Consider the following 22398-nt stretch of genomic DNA (forward strand, 5'->3'; position numbering starts at 1 on the left):
CTGGCGTTTCTCTGAGCGCTGCTCGCCCACAGACGGGGATTGGGTTCCACGCCGGCACGCGTCCCCTCCTTAGCTGGGACACCCCCAATCCTCCCTCCGGTGGCAGGTCATCCCCCACCTCCTCCGCCCCCAGCACCAGGCCCCCACACGTGTTTGTTACATTCTCTCACCCTGTGCCATAACTCAGAGCGCTCAGCGTGAGTCCACGTGCGCCTAGCGTGTTGGAGCAGTTTGGCATGCCAGGTTCTGACACCTGTGCTAATGGTTGCTTCCTTAATGCCAAAGCACCAGGAGTGCCCCTCGCCTCAGGCCCCCTTTCGTCCCCAAATCCTAAGGCCACCCTGCTGGGGCACCCTGGTACACCTCATTTCCTGCCTTCAGTGACGTGTACATCATGGCGGTACATGATCTCAGCAGCGGCGTATCCAAATCCTGAACGATCTCTCCGGCGTACATCATGGCGGTACATGATCTCAGCAGCGGCGTGTCCAAATCCTGTACGATCTCTCCGGCGTACATCATGGCGGTACATGATCTCAGCAGCGGCGTATCCAAATCCTGTACGATCTCTCCGGCGTACATCATGGCGGTACATGATCTCAGCAGCGGCGTATCCAAATCCCACGCGATCTCTTCGGCGCGTGTCTCAGCGTCTTGCTGTATTCTAAATCTGGACAGCGCGCTTCGGGGCGCGCGTATCTCTCAGTAGCTGCAGTCCTCCCTCTCACCCCTGTCCCCTCAGCTCAGAGAAGGAGGTCTTCTCAAATTGGTCTTCCACGAGTTTCACCTCGGCCAGATGCCGCTTTGGCCAGAAGATTGCTCCCTCGATCACCTTGAACGCAGGGTTGAGCCCGATTGAGGCCTTCAGAAATACTACAGGTTTTGCAGCCCGCACCCGGCACATCTTGGGATCAGCAGCCTAGACACCAGGCGGGGCTCTCGTCACTGGCCCCTGCCTCAGCCCATGACTCCTCTGGGGAGCCCATCTTCTCTAGCCGGCTTCCTAAGGGCCGACATGTGAAGGCCAGATGATAGGCCTCAAAGTCTGGTAGGCTGAATGCACCAGAGGAGTTTCAGGCCGATTCCCGCTATCCTACCATGCCAAAGGAATATCTGCATCAGATTGTTGAGATGTTGAAACATTGTCCTGGGTATAAGAGGGGGCAACATCGAGAAGGTGCATTTAACCTTCGTGATCAAGTGAATCCGTCCCCATAATGAGAGGCGCCTGAGCGCCTGTCCATCTGTTGAGTAGTGCCTTCAACTCTTCTATCGTGAAGTCCATATAACACTGTACAATGCCAGTCATGCCCCCGTGCAGCCAATGCACGATCCATATTCTTCAGATCTCCACGGAGATACATTTTGGAGAGTGATAGATTGTTGCTTTACCCCGACTTCCCCCCAAAGAAGTTGATCATGGATAGACACAATGCTAAGCTGTCGGCGACAAGAGACAGGCCATTTGCATAGAGCCACCACTTCTGTTGCAGCCCAGCCCCCAAACGATAGTCGGTCCACTCCATCCTCACCAGGTAAACTTGCTGCAAGGGGCTCCAAGGCCATGATGAATAGCAAAGGTGATAAGGGACAGCCTTTTCTTGTAACTTGTCTTCAGCTCAGAGGGGCTTGAGATCTGACCAGTGGTTATCACCAAGGTAGACAGACTCTGCTGCAGAAGCCTATTCAGTCTGTCACCGACGTCCATGCTTTCCATTGCAGAGAACAGATAGTTCCAGTCGATGCGGCCAAAAGCCTTGTCAACATCTCAAGGAAAGATGGCTGCTGATGTTTACGATAAGTAGCGCCTCCCTATATTGACCCTTACATTTCTGCATTTGAGAAACCCACTCTGGTTTTCAGGGACTAATCCATGCAGCACTCTCCAGATGCCGGGCCAAGATCTTGCCTGGCACACTACTGCCAGTGTGCAGTAGGTTGATTGGCTTGTATTTCCCACAGCCTAGCGTTAGTTCTTTTGGATTAAGCAGGAGGCTAATAATGGGCTGATGTATCGAGCTTGGAAGTATTCCATGTGAGGTGTACTCAGCAAGAGCCTTGCCACTTCCTTCCAGCAGCCCGTCAGAGCCAAGTGTCTTCTCATCATTGAGGGCTACTATGGCCAACTCCATCTTCTGATGAGTAAGCAGTGCTTCTAGCGTTTCATCACCCTCCACCTTCAGCAGCGGCAAGATGTCTGTCGCCAAGGACTCCTCCATCCAAACAGTTCCCGCTGTCGCCAAGTACTCCTCCATCCGAGCAGTTCCCGCTGTCGCCAAGTACTCCTCCATCCAAGCAGTCCCTGCCGTCGCCAAGTACTCCTCCATCCAAGCAGTCCCCACTGTCGCCAACTGCTCCTCCATCCAAGCAGTCCCCGCTGTCGCCAAGTACTCCTCCATCCAAGCATTCCCCACTGTCGCCAACTGCTCCTCTACCCGAGCAGTCCCTGCTGTCGCCAACTGCTCCTCCATCCAAGCAGTCCCCGCTGTCGCCAACTGCTCCTCCATCCAAGCAGTCCCCGCTGTCACCAACTGCTCCTCCATCCAAGCAGTCCCCACTGTCGCCAAGTATTCCTCCATCCGAGCAGTCCCTGCTGTTGCCAAGTGCTCCTCCATCCAAGCAGTCCCCTCTGTCGCCAACTGCTCCTCCACCCGAGCAGTCCCTGCTGTCGCCAACTGCTCCTCCATCCAAGTAGTCCCTGCTGTCGCCAACTGCTCCTCCATCCAAGCAGTCCCCGCTGTCACCAACTGCTCCTCCATCCAAGCAGTCCCCGCTGTCGCCAACTGCTCCTCCATCCAAGCAGTCCCCGCTGTCACCAACTGCTCCTCCATCCAAGCAGTCCCCACTGTCACCAACTGCTCCTCCATCCAAGCAGTCCCCGCTGTTGCCAAGTACTCCTCCACCCGAGCAGTCCCCGCTGTCGCCAACTGCTCCTCCATCCAAGCAGTCCCCGCTGTCGCCAACTGCTCCTCCATCCAAGCAGTCCCCGCTGTCGCTAAGTACTCCTCCACCCGAGCAGTCCCCGCTGTCGCCAACTGCTGCTCCGTCCAAGCAGTCCCCGCTGTCGCCAACTGCTCCTCCATCCAAGCAGTCCCCGCTGTCACCAACTGCTCCTCCATCCAAGCAGTCCCCACTGTCACCAACTGCTCCTCCATCCAAGCAGTCCCCGCTGTCGCCAAGTACTCCTCCACCCGAGCAGTCCCCGCTGTCGCCAACTGCTCCTCCATCCAAGCAGTCCCCGCTGTCGCCAACTGCTCCTCCATCCAAGCAGTCCCCGCTGTCGCTAAGTACTCCTCCACCCGAGCAGTCCCCGCTGTCGCCAACTGCTGCTCCATCCAAGCAGTCCCCGCTGTCGCCAACTGCTCCTCCATCCAAGCAGTCCCCGCTGTCACCAAGTACAGCTCCTCCATCCAAGCAGTCCCCGCTGTCGCCAAGTACTCCTCCATCCAAGCAGTCCCCGCTGTCGCCAAGTACTCCTCCATCCAAGCAGTCCCCGCTGTCGCCAACTGCTCCTCCATCCAAGCAGTCCCCGCTGTCGCCAACTGCTCCTCCATCCAAGCAGTCCCAGCTGTCGCCAAGTACTCCTCCACCCGAGCAGTATCCGCTATCAGCTCTGGGATGTATAGTTTCCAATGGAAAGTCTGAAATTCCTTTCTAATCCTTGAATGGGAATAATAGTGGTTGCTCCCAGCGGGTTCCGGCTAACACCCGGTCGCTCATCAAGCATCGGAGCCTGTCTGCCAGAAGCCAGCCACTCATGTCCCCATTTTCAAATGATTTGATCCTAAGTCTGAACAGAGCATAGCCCCTCTGTCCCTCAGGAGTTTCCCTTTTCTGGTGCCTGTTTCACCTCTTTCCCAGTTCTCTATTTCTTTCAGTCTTTCTCCTTTTCCAGCCCATTGCCTTCAGAAGGCACCCCACACCTATCACTTGAAGGCCTCCCACATCGGCGTGCCGCACACCTCTCCAGTTCAGTTATTCTTTATGAATCCTTTTATTGTGATGGCCATCTCTTCTCTGAAGGTATCGTCCTGCAGGTAGGGCTGTCCGGGCACCAATTTAAGGATTGAGTTAGTGTGGCCCGTGGCGCGGCACAGTGGCGCAGCCGCATGGTCAGAAATCTAGAGCTTTGTAATCTCACAATTTCCTGCATTCTGTGGGACTACCAGAGGTTTCTAGAGGTCCAGCCGGAAGTGTCGGAGCCTCTATACACCCAACTGGCCATGCTCGCAGATCAGGTTCTGTAGTAGTGTGGGCGCTCCACGCGACTCCTGCCCTCGGATCTCTTTAGGCTGGGGCCCGGCACCCTGGACATCACAACACAACATGACTTCAGTACAAGAGACACACACCTCCCCTCCACTTCACGCCTCGCCTGTATAACAGTAATAGGTACATTTTGCACAAGTAAGATTAGCTCCACCTCTCAATATAGGGGCAAAGGAATGGTAGACCACCCTCTGAAGCCAACCTCTTGTGGGTTGCCCTCCTCCTTAAGGGCCCAGAGTGTCTCCTGAAAGAGGGCCTCAGCGCACTCCACTCTATTCAGATATGACAGCACTTTCCCACACCACCACCGCCACCTTTGAAGTTTACAGCAAGAACAAGAAACTATTGGGTCAGACACATTGTCTCGGGAGGATAGCTCAGCGGCAACGTGCTCGCCTTGGAAGCAAGACGACATGGAGCAACACGGGTTCGATCCCTGGGTTCGCGCTTAGAAACCTTTGGGTATTAAGCGCGTTATAAATAACCTATCATATCATAACATATCTGTAACTATTGCAGCATTTGTGCAGAATTAAGAAAGGAATGAATTCTATCTCTCCATCCCAATACGAGTGAAGGGCCCATCAAGAATGGAAAGCAGTCACGCCCTGCCTCTCTAGCACGCCCCTTTCCTTCTTTGATTGAGATGTTTGCTTGTAGGGACAGTAAAGGGGGCGTTAGGCTGGGCCAAGAGGACCTCAGGGTGGGGAGGAATGAGGCGGACCTGGGGTCTTTTGCGTTGCTGCTGGATCTGCAGCTCTTTGCCGCCTGGAGCTGTAATCCTGTGAGTTTCACTCTCTGGCCTCCCTACCTGCTCTGATGATCCCCTGGCTCTCCATCACTGATGTCTTTACTTGCCTTATTCACTATGAGAGAGGGAGAATAGAGTGTCCCGTTACCCAGAGGACCGCACACGTGACAGCTTATTAACTGTTCCCAAATGGTTCCTGCTGTTTTCTACGCCCGTGTTTTAGCTGGGGACAATATTGAGAAAATGTTCAGCAAACAAAGAAGCACCCACTGATTTCGGGGTTCTTCTGTGCAAAGAAATGGGTGCCTGGTTACTTGGTAAATAGCAGACTGGCTGGATCGATGACAGGGTGGGCACTGAAGTAAGAAAGGCAACAGGGCTGTGCTAAAGTGGGCAGGCATCAGCATGTTTTCTGGGGGATGGGGGGCTTGTGAAGGACTGTTGGTGGTAGCCGCTGGAACAGGAAAGGAAAAGACCCTCCCATCTCAGGAGAGTCCACAACCACACCAGCACAGGCCAAACCTCTGTGGTTTTATGCAACAAGTACCACTAGAAACAGTTGGACGCCAAGGCAGAATGAATGTCTCACTTCAGACAGCACCCCCCAACACGCAGACAGACCCCCTGGATCAGGAGAGAGTACAACAGCATAGCACAGGCCTCACACTTGTGTTGTGTGCAGCAACATTACAGCTAAAAACATTTGAAAACACAGTAGAATTGCTCTCTCTTTGCTTCTCTCCACATCTGTACCACTCCCTACCACTACTCCCTCTCTCTCACACACACTCTTTCTTTCTCTCTCTTGCTTTCTATATATCCCTTTCCCTCCTCTCTCACTCGGTTCTCTATCTTTCTGCATCTCTCACTGCCTCCGCCACCTCCCTCTCTTTCCATCTCTCTGTTCCACTCGCTCTTTGCCCTACAGACCTCCTCGGCTCCTGGCTCGCCCTTTCTTTTCTCTGCCTTCCCTCTCCACTATTCCCACTCTCACCCTTTCTCTCCTTTCCCTCTCCCTCTTTCTGCTGCACCCCCGTACACCCCCTCTTCTCCACTCTTTCTCGCTATCTCTCTTTGACCCTCTCTGTTTCTCTTCTCTACCTTTTTACATCCCTGACTTCTTTCGGAACTCCGCCTCCTTCTCTTTTCCCTGATTAATCTACAAGGCATTTTTCTGGGCTGGGACTCTGAGCTACAGCAATGGTGTGGTACTCTAGTGCGGTAACGCCCTGGCTGCGCTGTGGACTGAGTGCGGTATAATCCGATTTTACCACAGGAGAAATAGAGTGCATTGGCACTTTGCACACGAAAGACTCTGCTCTGGTTTTGACATGGAGCAGTGTTCACTAATAACACCGTTCATGGGGTGCACTCCAGTGCAGAATCTCTGTGGTGATGCTGTGGCATAGCACACTGTGGGGCAGGGTTCTTGTGGTAATATCTTGTATACGGTGGACTACAGTGCATTGTTCTCATAGTAATGCTATGCATATGGACCACTGTGCTTCATGGTTGTGGATATGGCACACTGTACTGCAGTGCTCTTAAGTTAATTGGTGGCTTGACTTAGACAACCTTTAGGGTCACCAGCACTGGAGTGTCCCATTAAACTGGAAAATGGAAGTCACATTGTGCATAAGCGTTCATCTGATGGATGTGAATAAAAGCAAACTGGAACAATTTAGAGAGCCGTTGTGAATCACAGGTGGATTTCTAAAATAAACTTTAATTTCCTTTTGGCTGAACAGCACATGGTCCGGGGGGTCCATCTTCTCCAGAAGAGTCATCTATGCTTATAAACCTTCAGCGGCATACTGATCACTGGCTCGCAACTGATCTCGAGCCTTCAGTACTGGAAGCTGAGGCCCACCCAAAGAATACCACAAAGGGGATAGTACAAGAATATTGCCTAAAAACTGCGACCAGTACTATTACTGCACCTTTGCGCAGTCCCAAAATGGCGACTCAGTTTACGCCGACCAAGGGGAGTGGGAGTTGCCGGGGTGTCCCCCACTCTCCTTAGTCAGCGTAATGGAGGTCAGGGGTTGTGGGGGTGTCTCCCACTTCCATTAGATGGAAGCATGGGACAATAAAGAAAAAATAAATTGAAAAAAAGAAAAAAGGATCCTGCGGTGCCAGTTCAGTCCCACGTTGGTGGGAGAGAACTGACACTGCAGGGATAGAGGAGAGATGGTAGCACACTTCTGTTTGTGCCGCAGTCAGGGTAAGTGGGTAGGGGGATGCGAGGCACAGTGATCTATGTGATCACTGTGCCGCGCTGTTATGGTAGTTGGCTTTTTGAAAGTCGACATTATGGGTGGCGTGGAGATCACATAGATCCCCACACAGTATATCCACAGTCTTGAGACACTAACCAATATTAGGGACACACTCATGTGGGTGACATTAAAAAATAGCCTCTAGTCTATACAATTATTTTTCTTGGAGAAATATTGGATACCTAATCAAGAGGAGGTTCAGCATGGATTCCTTTCCCAACTGTTTGAAGGCGCGCTGGAATACTTTTTGGAGGTTTGGTAAAGCCTTCTACTGCTTAATCCAAGGGACAGCAATGGGGGCAAGAGTAGCCCCAAATTCTGCTATTGTCTTCATGAACAGTATATCTTTTTGGGTGACCTTCTATAGCATCTTCACGTTTGCAGATGGTATTTATTCATTTGTTGTTAGAGCCCAGGACCAAGAGGTATCACAGCACTAGAAATTATGGTACAGGCTACAGGGTTGTGTTTGGTTACAGATACATGTTTCACAATCAGAGCGCTTACAGGTTACATGGTAGTGTTTGGTTACAGCTGATGAAGAGTATCAGGCATATTTGTCAAATAGTGCAGTTTTTACTTTTTTGAAAAAGATCAGGTAGGATGGTTCTTCTTTGATGGTGGGTGGGAGGGAGTTCCACAATGTGAGAGCAATGACAGTGAAGCTTGTTCCTTCTGCTCTTTTTCTAGGGAATATAAGGGTGGTGAGTTAGGTCGAGGAGGAAGAGGGCAGGCTGGCTTGGCTGGACTTTTTGGTGATGCGGTGGCTGAGGTAGTGAGGGGCAGTTTTTTATAGGCATCGATGCATGATGTATAAGATTTTGAACTCAATGCAAGCTTTGATAGGAAGCCAGTGTGCTTTGCGTCTGATTAATGAGATGTGATCTGAGCGTTTCAGGCCCCATACAGCTCTAAGGGCATTGTTTTGGATCATCTGTAATTTAATTCGATTTTTGGAGGAGGTTCCTGCGAGTATGGCATTGCAATGGTCTAATTTGCTGCCGATGACAGCTCTGGCTAGAGTGAGGCCGGTTTATTTTGGCATTGGTACAATTAGCCTCCCACAAGAAAAGCCACCTAGGATGGCACTCAAACGTTCCAAGAACTTGAAAGGCATGCTTACCAATGCTAGAATGAGCAAAAGGAACACAAGATCACTCACGTGGAACATGAGAGAGCTCATAGGACACCATCCGTGTGGGACCTGCACGTGCTACAGATTTACAAGAAAAATGACCTCCTTTCTAATTGGAGATAGAATTTGGAAAGTAAAACAGTTCTCAAATTGTAAAACTACTAACGTTATCTATGCGATAGAATGCCCCTGTGGGCTGAGATACATAGGCCAAACTAAAAGAAACGTCCACAAACGAATAGGGGAGCATAGGTCCAAAATCAGATGTAGAACTCTAGCTGCCCCCCTAGTGACCCACTGTGTGGAATTCCAGCATAGCCCGGATGACATGCTATGGTGGGTCCTGGACACCGTACCCTCCTCTTCCAACACCACCAGTGCCCTCAATCACAAGGAGACCTGGTGGATGTTCAAGCTAAATACAATATCCCAATGAGGGAGAACCCTATGGCCCATATGGTTAGATTCCTTACCCAGATGACACAGTGGCCCTATCCTGTTTCCTGCTGATGTAGATACGTTATTCCAGACTCACTACAAAATTGCACACATACTACTTTCCCCATAGTACTTCCTCCTACCTACACACCATTGTTTGGCACTACAGCAGTACCTGATGTACTATGTACTGGGCTTCTTATACAGTTAAGCCTGTTCTGTTTAGTGCTATATAGCTTGTTCTTCATACAGTCAGGTGCTTTTTACATCACCCATACTGCTCGAGGACTTCCATCTACCGATTGCAACCATCACATTTTTAGACCTTGCTTATAATGGAGCCCGACTTTTCCATTGCTAAGAGCCTTTTATTGCAACAATTACGTTTTTATACGTCACGCTCCAGAGAAGCCACGGCCGTGTAAGCACATACAGCTTTCACCATAGCAACATGACGCGCATCCAGTACACATGCACAGAGCAATAACACAACACAGCCCGACGCAAGCGCACTTCTGCGTATGGCACAGCTTGTTTTCTCTCTCATTAGCGGCCCGTTACAAGCTGCGAACAGTCGCACTACCAAGAAGTCTCACACAGAGATGCTTTCAATGAATTGAATAGGTAAGAAAAGCAAACAGATAGGTTCCCTAGCTGCACTATTGTATACACTCGTAAAAACGTATCTAAATTTAGACCCTTCCCTGCAGGACCTCTTTCTTTCTCCTTTACGGCCATTAATTGACTGGACACACTGACTAGACTGCTCGACATCACCTTTGTGCCATTTGGCACACTGATGGCAGACCAACATCTGCAGATTGCTTGCCCAGAAGCTACACAGCTTACTCACAACCGGCCAACAATACGGTAACTCTCCATTCCATGTTACCTCCTTTATTAAAATGACTTGGAACTCAACAAACATGCAAGAGTTCCCTAATTCTCTGCTCAATTCATTATCCCACAGCACTGGCACAGCAGAGCAAGCCCCAACTTTATCCAGCCATTAAGAAAATAGGGAAATCATGTCACACAGAGAGACCGAGATTCCAGAACACTGAAGGTTACTGTTTATTTGCCATGCCCCTTCCAATTAACCTTAGTGTCAGTAGTATTTACTACTTTTTAAATGTCCTGTAGATACTTAACCAGCACAGCAAAGTACATCCTCACTAACGGGAGCCTCCTTATATGTTCCTACTTCAGGGAGACCTTCCTCAGTCCACAGAAGAAGGCTCATCAAGTAAAATCTGCCGAAACGTCGGGGACCTATTACTGTTTTGATATAGGCTGCCCTTGGTTTATAGTGAAAAAGTCGACTGCAAAAATGTCGGAAAAAAATGTCAAAAAAAACATTCGAATGTGTTTTTTAAAAAATGTCTTTTTTTAATGGGGGGGTTCCCCTAAACCCCCCGTTTATTTTTACTACCTAAACACAAAAAAAATACAAATAAAAAAAAAACACATTCTAATATTTGTATATGTGATTGACGGATACAAATCCTGACATTGACCTACCAATAGGTCACCCTTACGTGTCTGGCATTGCAACCATGTACCCTGATAGGTTGCTATAATGTGACTAACAATTAGAGTTTGTATAACTTGACTTATATATGTTTAGACTATCCAAGTGATCGAAAAGGGGCTTAGTGTACATGTTTTACAGTGTGTGGGGGAGGCAGGACCCTTGTGGGACCCAATATGAGACTGGGATAGGGTCAGCTGCTTCGGGCTCCAGCGAACACCCTGGAGGTTCGCTCGCTCAGGAAAGACTTTATCCAATTGGCTGCCTCTGGAGAGAGGTTAAAGTTGGAGATGAGACGGTGGCAGAGGATGTTGTGGTCGACAAGCACGATGGCTGTAGAGAGGTCTAGTAACAGGAGGATGACAAGACCACTGTTATCACGGATGATGTCGAGTTGGATCTTTAGGTGAAGGTATGGGCATAACAACGACATGCAATTACTTTAGTCTTGAACATAAGGGCGGTTTATGGATTATACTTAAAGGTTTACCACTAAATATCCAATCGTTACATTTTCTTTGTCTTTGAGTGATCTGTGAACACATCAACTGAGTACACAAAATACCTATCACCTCGGCAAGCAGAAATTCACTCTGTTCCAAAAACCAACTGAAAAGTACACAGTGCATATTTTAAGTGTTTATTGTTAGGGGTCAGACATGAGAGGCAGACATAAAGTGGTAATGTTCTGAACATCATGCAAGAAATGGAAGTGGCAACATGGTCAAACTCTTGAACCAAAAAGAGACCTACTGGATAGAGAAATTGAATTCCCGGCATCCAGGGGGTATGAATGAAGAGTGTAAATATGTGTATTGTTTATGAACAAATAACCCCCAAGGGACACAACTAACACACCACACAGACTACAGGATGCCAATTTATGAATCCATCACAGTTGCAGATGGGTCAGGAATCACCACTTTCCTAATCAAAACCAATAGACCAACAACGGATGCTGAATATAGTACAGAACGCAAACAATGCCTAATGTAGTCCATTAACTGTTAAGTGGAAAACACAAATAATTGAACTTAGTGGGACCCTGAATATTTTGGAAAGGCACAACATGAACTGTTGAGATATGATTATTTGTGAATCAAAAATTGTGACTAATCAAATAATTCTACACTCATGCTAAATTCTAGCATATGAGTACTTGATTTATCCCATTACAAATGTCTGTCACAATTTCATATCCATTAACGTGTCTCACGGTAATACAGCAACTCAAAACCCATTCAAAATGGCCGCCGGCACGCGATGACATCATCACACCAATGATACCATCACGCTGCACATAATGGTGCCACTTTCGAGATAAAAACTAGCATGCAGCACAGGCAGTTGCACTACTGTGATCCTGTTGTCCCGCGGATGCTCTGATAAAGAATTAAGAAGGTAAGAATGTATTATATTTAGCAGTATTGTATTATATCTGGCCCTTTAGATAGAAACTATGCACTCTTAGGAATTCCACCCAACCAGTGGCATATTTAAATACAGAGCACCAGAACAGGAACCCTTGAGAAACCCAGTGACCAAGCAAGGTAGGATGTGAACTTAACACTTCATGCAACATACTTTATCTGAATCAGAGAAAATTGTAGTAATAAAATCGAGTTAAACATGAATGTATTATAGATTCACTCAAGGGCTCCAGACCAGAAAATGTTACAATAAGGTTAATGCCAAGCAAAGAAACAAAAGCCTGGTAATTATGAGAATATTTTGGAACTCAACAAAACCTTTTTAAAGAATTCGCACTGATTATGATTTCCTGTACATATTTATTTTTTTAGAAATTTTCCATGAAGATGATCACTAGGACCAAAATGCATTGGACTTTGATTTTATAGGCCTTTTCTTTCTTTGGACTAACACATCTACAAATATATTTGAACTATTTTGAATCACAGAATTATTTCATTCTGTACTAAAAAAAGGCGAATTAATCATAATAGACTCAAACAACAAAGAAGTGAGAATTCACACAGGTCTTTTCAGCTGTTTGGGTCACTATACCCAGACAAACATTTTCCGAAATGTTCTCAACATCAGACATCTTTATCAAAAGAAAAGGTTTGTATAAAGGCCTCTCTGTCCCTATCCTAAAGAGAGTTTCCCTACATAGGAAACTAAAACTAAGGATCAGTCGGTGTCTTGTCATCAACATTAAGTAAACTGTCCTTGTGTCCGAAACATATCTGAGCGTAACACTAGAAATGAAACAATTAAGAAGTGTAAGGTAAATTGTCTGTGATCTAGGTCTAGCCAAAACGTGTTCAAAAGTAAAGCAAATATATCGAAGAGATAAAATGGTTTCTTCCAAGAAGACGTCCTTGGAACCAGAGGATGGTTCCCTTCCCCTGGATGAAATCAGGAAGGATGGCGGAGGTGTAACTCAAGAAGGATGGCGAAAGTGTAACTCAGGAAGGATGGCGAAGGTGTAACTCAGGAAGGATGGCGAAGGTGTAATTCAGGAAGGATGGTGAAAGTGTAACTCAGGAAGGATGGCAAAAGTGTAACTCAGGAAGGATGGCGAAGGAGTGACTCAGGAAGGATGGTGAAAGTGTAACTCAGGAAGGATGGTGAAAGTGTTAGTCAGGAAGGATGGCGAACATGTAACTCGGGAAGGATGGCGAAAGTGTAACTCAGGAAGGATGGCAAATGTATCTTTTCCAAACAATGTTCCCTTAAGGATGGTAGGAATGTCTTTTCCATACAACAACTTCTCAAAGCTGGCAAAAGTGTCTCTTGTATACAACAAACACTTCAAGGATGGCAAAAATGGTCTTTTACACAACAAATGCTTCAATTATGGCTTCCTGGTATACTCCCCTGCCAGAAACCCTTCAGCAAACTCTCCAGCTCCCCTGGTATGCTCTCCTGTCAGCTATCTATTCACAATGTCTTTTCCTTTCCTATACTTTAGAAGGATTACCTGGTGTACTCCCCTGCCAGGTATCCCCCAATCTGGGTCTTGCAGATCACCAGGTATACTCTCCTGCCAGGTATCCCCCCTCTGGGTCTTGCAGATCCCCTGGTATACTCTCCTGCCAGGTATCTATTCACAATGCCATTTCCTTTCCTATGCCAGGTAACCCACTATGGGTCTTGCAGATCCCCTGGCATACTCTCCTGCCAGGCATCTCTTCCCCAAAGGCTCACTTTGTGAAAACAAGGAAATAATATGAGGCAGGGTAACCAAAAAGGAAACACACCAAACACAGGTTACAAAGGAACATACAAAGTACTTTATTTTATACTGAATCCAGTTACAAAAGAACAGAACAAAATTCAGATAGCTATCGACCCTCAGTACAACACAGCGAACTCCGGCGTGGTTCGGTGTGCTCAGTGAGTGCAAATATTCATTGAAACAGTCAGGCTTTTATACATTTCTCCAGCCTGTTGTCCAGCCTTTCTTCAGGTTAACCATTCCATAAATAAGTTACTGCTCTAGGGTCCCTTGCCAGGTCAAATCTAGTTCATCTTAGGTTTATACATTAACAAGAAGAAATGGTAATAATGTATGCTCTAGGCCTAACATTACAATGCGGGACTTAACTTATACAATATAGTTAAGCAGGTGTTCTCATTCAATTATACATCAGTTTCGGTGATACAGGTGATCCATTGCACACAGGTCAGCAGAAGGACAAGGTCTCAGCTCATGACCCTAACAAGTGGCCTGCAGGCAAGTTATACATTGGCTGTACAGAGGTCATGACAATCGAGTTCTGTTCTGAATAACATAGGCTACCATTTTAGCTCACATGGTGACTTTATAGAGCAAGAAAACCTAAAATGGCGGCTTGACCCAAAATGACAGTTTACATGGTTTCTAAGGTCAGGACCTTGCAATGCGAGTTTATTCACATGTAGTTTATAAGCAGCTTGTTAGCAGCTTGGCGTAGGCCAATATACATATATTCATAGCAATAGGAGGCACGATATAATTTCTAGTTTGACAAACCCTCCTTTTGGCCTATGCCAAGTGCTAAACTACTTCTGATCTCCCTGCAAATAACTCCATGTGTCATCGTCCATACACCCTGAATAGCTGTCAGAAATATCTATCGCCATTAGATCTTTTACTAAGATCTCTTTCAGTACATACTCCTTAGAGGCATACACTTTATGTCCTATTGTACCTATCGCCTGAGCGCAACATCCCCCTAGCATTGAACATATACTTGGTAGACATTGGATACAACAACAAAGAAATAGCAGAGTTCCCAAAATAATCAGCAAGACTGAAAGCACTTTCCAACCCCAAGACCGCAAGAAGTCCCAGAACCAAGCACTAAGATCCCAATTTCCCTCGGGAACATGCACTTCTGAACTAAGAATGTGCAGATTCTGTATTGCCTTAAAAATAGTTGGGGAGGAATCCGGTACGAAAACACAGCAAGCGGACCACACTAGTTTACATACTCCACCATGTTCAGCTGGAATGACATGTAATGCCATCCGGTTCTGAAGCGCTACCAATCTGATCGCTTTCTGCTCTAAAGTCATATTATAGAATATATCTGTGGTCCGGTTGATGGTTCTCTCCAGTACTCTCGCTAGTTTCCTGATATCCTCGGAATTCGCTATCTGCCCAAAGAATGGAAGGAATGATTTTGCTACATCTCCTAAAACCTGTGCTGGAGTGTCGCCATTCTCGTCCCGCCGTGGACGAGCCTTCGAAACCTCTACAGTACTTGCTATAAACACCCCAGGTAACAGGATTCCTAGATAACAAGTTCCCTGCCAATCCCTGGGCAACCATGGAAATGCTACATTACCGCAAACAAAATAGATAGGTTCGCCTACATACAAAGGTCTGTCTTCCCCAGTCAAATTTGCAACGTTGGCACAACCTTTAAAATCTCCCATTGACCGGGTGCCATTCCTCTGGATGCAGAAAGAAACTGAATCGGGGCTATGGTTAACAGTATAAGAAGGAGGCACGGCATCCTTATTGCCTATCGGAGCCATTTTAAAGGAAATCAAAGATTGGAAAGGACGAGACAGTCTATCAGAAGGCCTAATAGAAGCAATATTGAGCTTACTCCTATTTGCGAAAAGCGAGCATCCCAGGGGTGTCAGAACACGTTTCTCAAAACTATTCAAATTAGTGCCATCAAAGTTCCCCGAGATGCTATCATTCAATCGGCCAAAGAACAGTGCTCTAAGTGAAGCATAACAAGCAGTTGTCAAAGGTAAAGGGTGAATATACCAACCTAGCCCCTTATCCCCATGTTGCGGTAAATGCGAGCAGATCCAACAATTGGTTCTGTTAAAGATTGCATGGGTAGCATTCATAATTAGAAGTAGAGTGTTATTTTGATAATTCCGTCTATGCAAAAGATCTCTAGGTGACAAGGTATGTAGTTGCACAGAAGGAGTGGGAACAACAGTTATATTTTCAACAGGTAGGAAATCATTCAAAGGGTACATTCTCTCCAAATACCAAAACCCACAACCAACAGTTACTAAAAGTCCCGTGATTATCACCAGTAGACAACAAAACGTTTTCGGGGCCCCCATACATATCTGCTCATTGTCTCTCCTAGTCACATTTTTGTCCAAAAGTTCAGTACGAATGGTAGCGGATGCGGGCATTGTCGTCTTCAATCGAGAAACACCAATTGTTAGTTTGCTGGTGACTCCGGTCGCGCGTCTTCTTAATGTCTTTTCCCACAACCCTTAGCCAGCAGAACCCTTTATGCAATTGGGCCAAAAAAAAGGCAAGCCCTCAAATTCTTTCAATTGTACAGCAAGAGCCGTATTGCAAACCTATCTCCTTGGACGGAGATTATACTTCACAGTTTCCGGTGCAAAAGAATCAGCAGACAGGATGTCGTCACTTCCCACAGGAGGTGGCGAGTGAACGGAAGTTGGATCAGAAGATGGATGATCCACATACGATGCAGTGGGAGAGCAAGGAGGCAAGATGGCCGTTTTGTCGGGCCTTACAACTTCCGGAACGACCTCCGATACTCTCTCTCCACTGTCTGCCGTTTCGGGTACGTTGGTTTCAATGTCGGAAAGGGGTTCTGCATCTTCTGTATCGTATGGCACTGGGTGTGGGATCTGTTTGGTGTGGCTGCAGTGGACCCAGTGGCGACGTCCTCCTACCCGCACCGCAGTCTGAGTGACCAGGAGCACCTGGTAGGGGCCCCTCCAACGTGGTGTGAGGCAAGACACTCTATCGAAGGATTTAAAGAGGATCCAATCCCCTGGTCGTAGACGGTGACCGGGGCCCTCGTACCTCACCGGCAATGCCTCTCGCACCTGGTGATAAATTGAAAACAGGTTTTTAGTCGATTGGTTACAAAAGTCGGAGAGAAGTACATTATCTACGTCGCGCAATGCGCAGCTTTTAGGCAAACCCCAAATATTAGCAGGTCTCCCCATTACAACCTCAAAGGGAGAGAGCCCAGTCTTAGTTTGAGGGGTTGTCCACATTGAAAGTAACACGATCGGTAAGGCGTCCAGCCATTTTAGTTTGGTGCCGGCACACGTCTTAGCGAGCTTGTTTTTTATGATACCATTGTGTCTTTCCACTAATCCGCGCTCTGAGCATGTCTGGCCGAATGGAATCGTTTGTCAATTTGCAATGCCGTACATATCTGTAGAATTTCAGCAGCGATAAAATGTGGACCATTATCCGACCAGATAACTCTCGGCAAACCGAACCGTGGGAAGAATTCCTTTAACATGGTCTTTGCAGTGGTCATGGTGTAGCGTCTTTAACAGGGAAAGCCTCGACCCACTTACTAAAGGCGCAAATTACCACAAGGACATATTTTAGATTGTTACATCACTCCATTTCAATAAAGTCAAAGTGAATCACTTCAAACGGGACAGAAGGAGGCCCAAAGCTACCTTTTGGAGTTGCTGTCCCCTTTCCCACATTGTGTTGTAGGCAAATCATGCAATTTTGGACATAATGCTGGGCAATTTTTGAAATCTTATCATTTACCCAGACTTTCTCTAACATTCTCGTGATCTGTTGAGCGCACACATGTGTGGGACCGTGTGCCATGGTAACCATCATTACTATATAGGCATTAGGAAGCAACCATTTCCCTTCAACCATGTCCACCCAACACCCATCATCATCGAGTTTCCCCAAGCCCTCAGCCCACCTCTTGGATTCTTCTAATGTGGCATCGGCTTGGATATCCCGTACAGACCCAACACCCTTATCCATTGCATAGGCATCTACAGTCTCTCTTGAAACATACATCTCCGTGAAGAGATCAGAGGCAGTTTGTCTAGCTATTTGATCAGCGAAAGCATTACCTTTCCCTACATCATCTATAATCTTGCGATGTGCTGTGCACTTAATGATTGCTAACTGACTAGGGAGCGCAAGCGCTGAAAGCAATTGTACTATCAGGGAGCCATGTTGGATCTTGGTGCCATGCGAAGTTAAAAACCCTCTCTCTGACCAAAGTCTCCCAAAGTTGTGAGCCACCCCAAAGGCATACTGGCTATCAGTATATATGTTTACTGTTAGCCCTTCGGAAAGCTCACAAGCTCGAGTCAATGCTATAATCTCTGCGGCCTGCGCAGAGTTATGCGTAATTCTCTTGGGCTCCACAACCGTACTCAATGTAGTGACTGCATAAGCAGCTGTGGATGTACCATCTAGTAGTTTGAAGCAGGAGCCATCACAACACAGCTCCCCTTGTGGGTTATCCAAAGGAGTGTCCCTCAAATCAACTCTGCCTTTTGTATCTTGTTCAGTAGTATACAGGCAGTCATGTGACTCTTCGTCACCGCAAACAGTATTTTGCGGGAAAGGTAGGAGTTCAGCCGGATTAAGAACGCAGTACCTCCTAATTTGAATGTGGGGAGCAAACAAGATTAATTCATATCTTGTCAGTCGTGCGGAAGTGAGGTGTTGCGTTTGGGTTTTGTTCAATAGAATATCTACAGAGTGAGGCACCATCAGGGTTAAATCATGGCCTAGGACCATTCCCTCACTCTGTTTTACAGACGCAGCAGCAGCAGCGACAGCGCGCAAACATCTTGGCAAAGCGCATGCAACAGGATCAAGGGCGGAAGAGTAGTAACCGCATGGCCTATTCTTCCCTCCATGTTCCTGCGTTAATACAGCCAAAGCACATCCATCACATTCATGCACAAACAACACAAAGGCCTTCTCATAGTTCGGTGTGCCCAAAACTGGCGCCAAACATAATGCAGTCTTGAGCAACTCGAATGAATGTTGATGCACCGTATTCCATGGAAATGGCGAAGAAATACCCTTCTTCGTCAAGGCCAACATCGGTTGTATCACTAGTGAGAAGTTTGGGATCCATAACCTACAGTTAGAAGCCATACCTATCAAGGCTCTAACTTCCTTTTGTGTATTTGGGACAGACATGCCAGAAATGTGTTTTATTCTTTCAGGTGTCAATCTTCTTCCCTCCTTTGACAGGAGATAGCCTAAATAGGCGACCTCCTGGCAACAATATTGAAACTTTTTAAGCAAAGCTTTGTGACCATGCTTAGCTAGATGGATGAGCAACAACACAGTGCCCTCTTTATAAGAGCTCTCAGAGTCAGCGGCTAAAACCAAATCATCAACATATTGAAGCAACGTACAAGTAGGGGGCAATCCAAGGGTATCAAGCTGCTCTTTCAAAGCCCTACTATAAATACTAGGACTCTCAGTATAACCTTGAGGTGCACGAGTAAATGTGAATGAGCGTCCCCCTAAGGTGAACGCGAACAAGTATCTACTATCCTCATGTATAGGAATACTGAAGAAAGCATTCTTTAGGTCCACAACACTGAAGTGAGTAGCCATAGCTGGAATCATGGTTAATATTGTCGTCACATCAGGCACAATTGGAAATTGCGGAGCGACGACTTTATTAATGGCACGTAAATCAATTATAAAACGAAATGGAATTGCATTATCACCTTTTTTGTACACGGGTAAAATCGGACTATTGCACAAACTTCCTGCAATCTCCTCAATCACCCCACGATGCACAAAATCGGAAACAATGCTCTTCAAAGCTTGCTCGCCTTCAACTGAGATCTTATACTGTGGAATACGGGGCAGCTTAATTCCATGTTTCAAAACTATTTTAACAGGCTCAATCTGCAAAACACTGACATCATTGTCATCAACTGCCCACAAACAAACACTCTGGTACATTACTGAATTCTGGCGGCAAAGGTCTAGTCAAGAATTGCGAAACAGAACATTGCTGTGGTGAAATCGTCAAACGCACTCCATCAGAAGAACAATGAATTACCGCATTTAATTCCTTCAACAGATTCAACCCCAGCAAATTCTCTCCACAATTCGAAGTCAAGAGAAATTGACAGTGGTCTGTAAAGGGACCCAAAGAAATAGGTACCGGTGAAGAAACCAGACAAACAACTGGTGTGCCAGAAAACCCTACAGAAACATTGGTTTGCCCTGACAGTGGAATGTTTGGAACCCGAGAATGATCAATGGAGCACTTCTGTGCTCCAGTGTCTATCAAAAATGATGTTTCCTATTTCCCACTACCATTTCAAAGTAGGGACCTTTCTGATTAACGGGAATAGGTGTAGGTTCCAAACACTGCTTCGGGCAATCCTAACGAAACAAAATATCATCAAAAGGAAGCTCTTCAGATAGATATGCAGCAGAAGGATGATCAAATATGTTTCTAGTATCCACACTCAAAGTCTGATTATCCTGTGAAAAAGGTTGTTTGGGATCCTGCGAAAACTGGCCTCTACCAGGGCCCCCTACACCCGGGTGACCTCTGGATCGTCTACCCATATTTCCAAATGTGTTATTCGACCTCTGTCGAAGGACAGGGCATTGTGCACGCCAATGACCCTCTTGGCAACAATAGGCACACTGGTTAATATTCACAGGACCCAAGGGCACATTCCCTTGTGGAACATACTGACCTCTAATCTAAGAACTACCCCCTCTGGGGCCTCTAACAATTTGCTGTAACAATACTTTAGCCTTCAAATCACCTTTTCTCCTCTCGACTCTATCTTTTTCATTATTGACACGGTTCTCGTAGTACTGAGCCATGTGCAGTACTTCTGATTGGGATTTCTCCTGCCAAGCGCTCTCAGAAGACATAATTTGTGATTGGATGTCAGGCAGCAATCCACGTACAAATTTGTCCACAAATAATCTTTTCCCAGACTCTGTGCCTAAGTCTTGTCCACTGAAATCCGAGAATACCTGTTCGAACCGATTAAAGAACTCGGTAGCACCCTCAGATTTTCCTTGAACACAGGCCGTAAGCCTGTCCCATATAATTCTCTTTTCGGGGATTATAGTTTTCAGTTTTGCAATGATTCTGTCAGGCAAAGTTAGTATCACCTGAGGTGGTCTCTCACCAGCTGGCCTTTCCCCATCAAGCCTAACTATGTTAGCCCATGTATCTCCCAACCCTGGTACATCGTCTATAATTCTAACTTGTTTCCACAAATCTACAGGCAGGAGTACAGGGAATAGCAAATCAATGTTGCTTAGGGTAAACACTGAGGACTGCAAAACGGACTCTATCTCTTTATAGAACCCTGTCGGATTTTTCCTAATGTCAGGAATAGTTTGTCTAATAGTATTCACTTCCTGTCGTGAAAACGGGTCGTGAACAAACTGCGATACATAATGTGCAGGAATGTCCACAGCAGGTGTACCTGCTGCAGCATTAGCAGGAATCTCAACCTTTGGGACAAATGTCGGAGGAACCTCTCTCATAGACAACTGAGATGTAGCCAACTTCCAACGCTTACTAAGCAACAGAGCTAAGTCGAGCGCTAAAGCAGTTGAAGAAGTGTCAAGTGAAAAAGCTCTCTTATAAATGCTCAATAACTCTGTGGGACAACTAACCTTTCTCTTTAAACATTCATCCTGCAGGTACTCTTCCATTACCTGTATCACTTTCCTCTGCATTTCTAGCGTATATTGACTGTATGTGTCATATACCTCAACTGGAGTTATCGATATGTCTGAAATCCATCTAATCGCATCTTTTGTACAAATTCGCGCCTCCTCAGATGTCGATTTACGACACGGAAGAAATCGTTTCTGCACATACATACTTTCTTCTTCGTCATCCTCATTCCGTAACCTTTCCAACTCCTTTCTATACTCAAATATCCTCTCAACATGCTCATGTACCTTCTCCACAGTGTCTCTTGAAAACGCTAAAGTATTCAGGTCCCTCAACCCTTGTGGGAGGTCTGCATTATTTAATTTACCCCACATTACACATAAATGAATCCCTAAACCTTCAATGAAAACATTTTTCTCAGGAAAATTATCTATATTAGAAAGTGTGGCAAGAACATTAGCTCGATCATCTCTCTCCATACATTGCTTAGCCCATGCAAACAAATCCTGTTTCTTTTCTGTAGGAACAGTATTACGAGTAACAATCCTCGACCCCGCACCCTGATCAACTACAAGCGGTACAGAACTACTTGGGAGTGAGGGTGCAGGCAAATTCAATGGAGGTACTATTACTGGTGCAATGGGAAGAGGCAGAGGAGCAGGTGGAGGAACAACAACCGGAGGAATAGGAACAACAGGTTGAGCAGGAAGAGCAGGAATAACAGCAGGAAGAGGTACAGCAGGAGGAAGAGGAACATACGGAGGTGGTGCAGAGGCACCAGGCCTTCGTTCATTTAACAATTTGTCGATAACCTCATCAGAAACATGAAGATCTTTAGAAGGATAGATTTTCTGAATACCGAGTGAGAAAGCCCTGTCCATATTCCTAACCGACTCAGACTGTTTGTCCTGATTATATAACAACGCCTTTTCAGCATTTGTTTTATGACGGTGCACATGTTTTTCCCTACTTTTAAGCTGCTGCAACGCTTCTCTTCTCCAATTTTGCAACATCAAATGCTGCAGGTCTGGCCTTCTTTTTTAACAAGACTTACTCTAAATATTCAATACGAGGGATCTCAAAACTACCATTGACTGGCCACTGAAGTTCGGAGGCATGTC

At 46.5% G+C, this 22398-nt stretch overlaps 1 protein-coding gene across 1 annotated transcript in view; it reads right to left on the minus strand.

Annotated features, from left to right (window-relative positions):
- Nucleotides 1-2166: 2166 nt before the first annotated feature.
- The window catches only part of LOC138520182 (uncharacterized PE-PGRS family protein PE_PGRS54-like), a 28534-nt gene continuing 8302 nt past the window's right edge, over nt 2167-22398 (minus strand). Inside the window, exon 2 of the mRNA XM_069632658.1 lies at nt 2167-3613. Coding sequence (XP_069488759.1) covers nt 2167-3613 — 1447 coding nt within the window. The remainder of the gene's footprint in view (nt 3614-22398) is intronic.

This window comes from Ambystoma mexicanum, chromosome 13, assembly GCF_040938575.1.
Source record: "Ambystoma mexicanum isolate Mex_15411 chromosome 13, UKY_AmexF1_1, whole genome shotgun sequence".
Classification (NCBI taxonomy): domain Eukaryota; kingdom Metazoa; phylum Chordata; class Amphibia; order Caudata; family Ambystomatidae; genus Ambystoma; species Ambystoma mexicanum.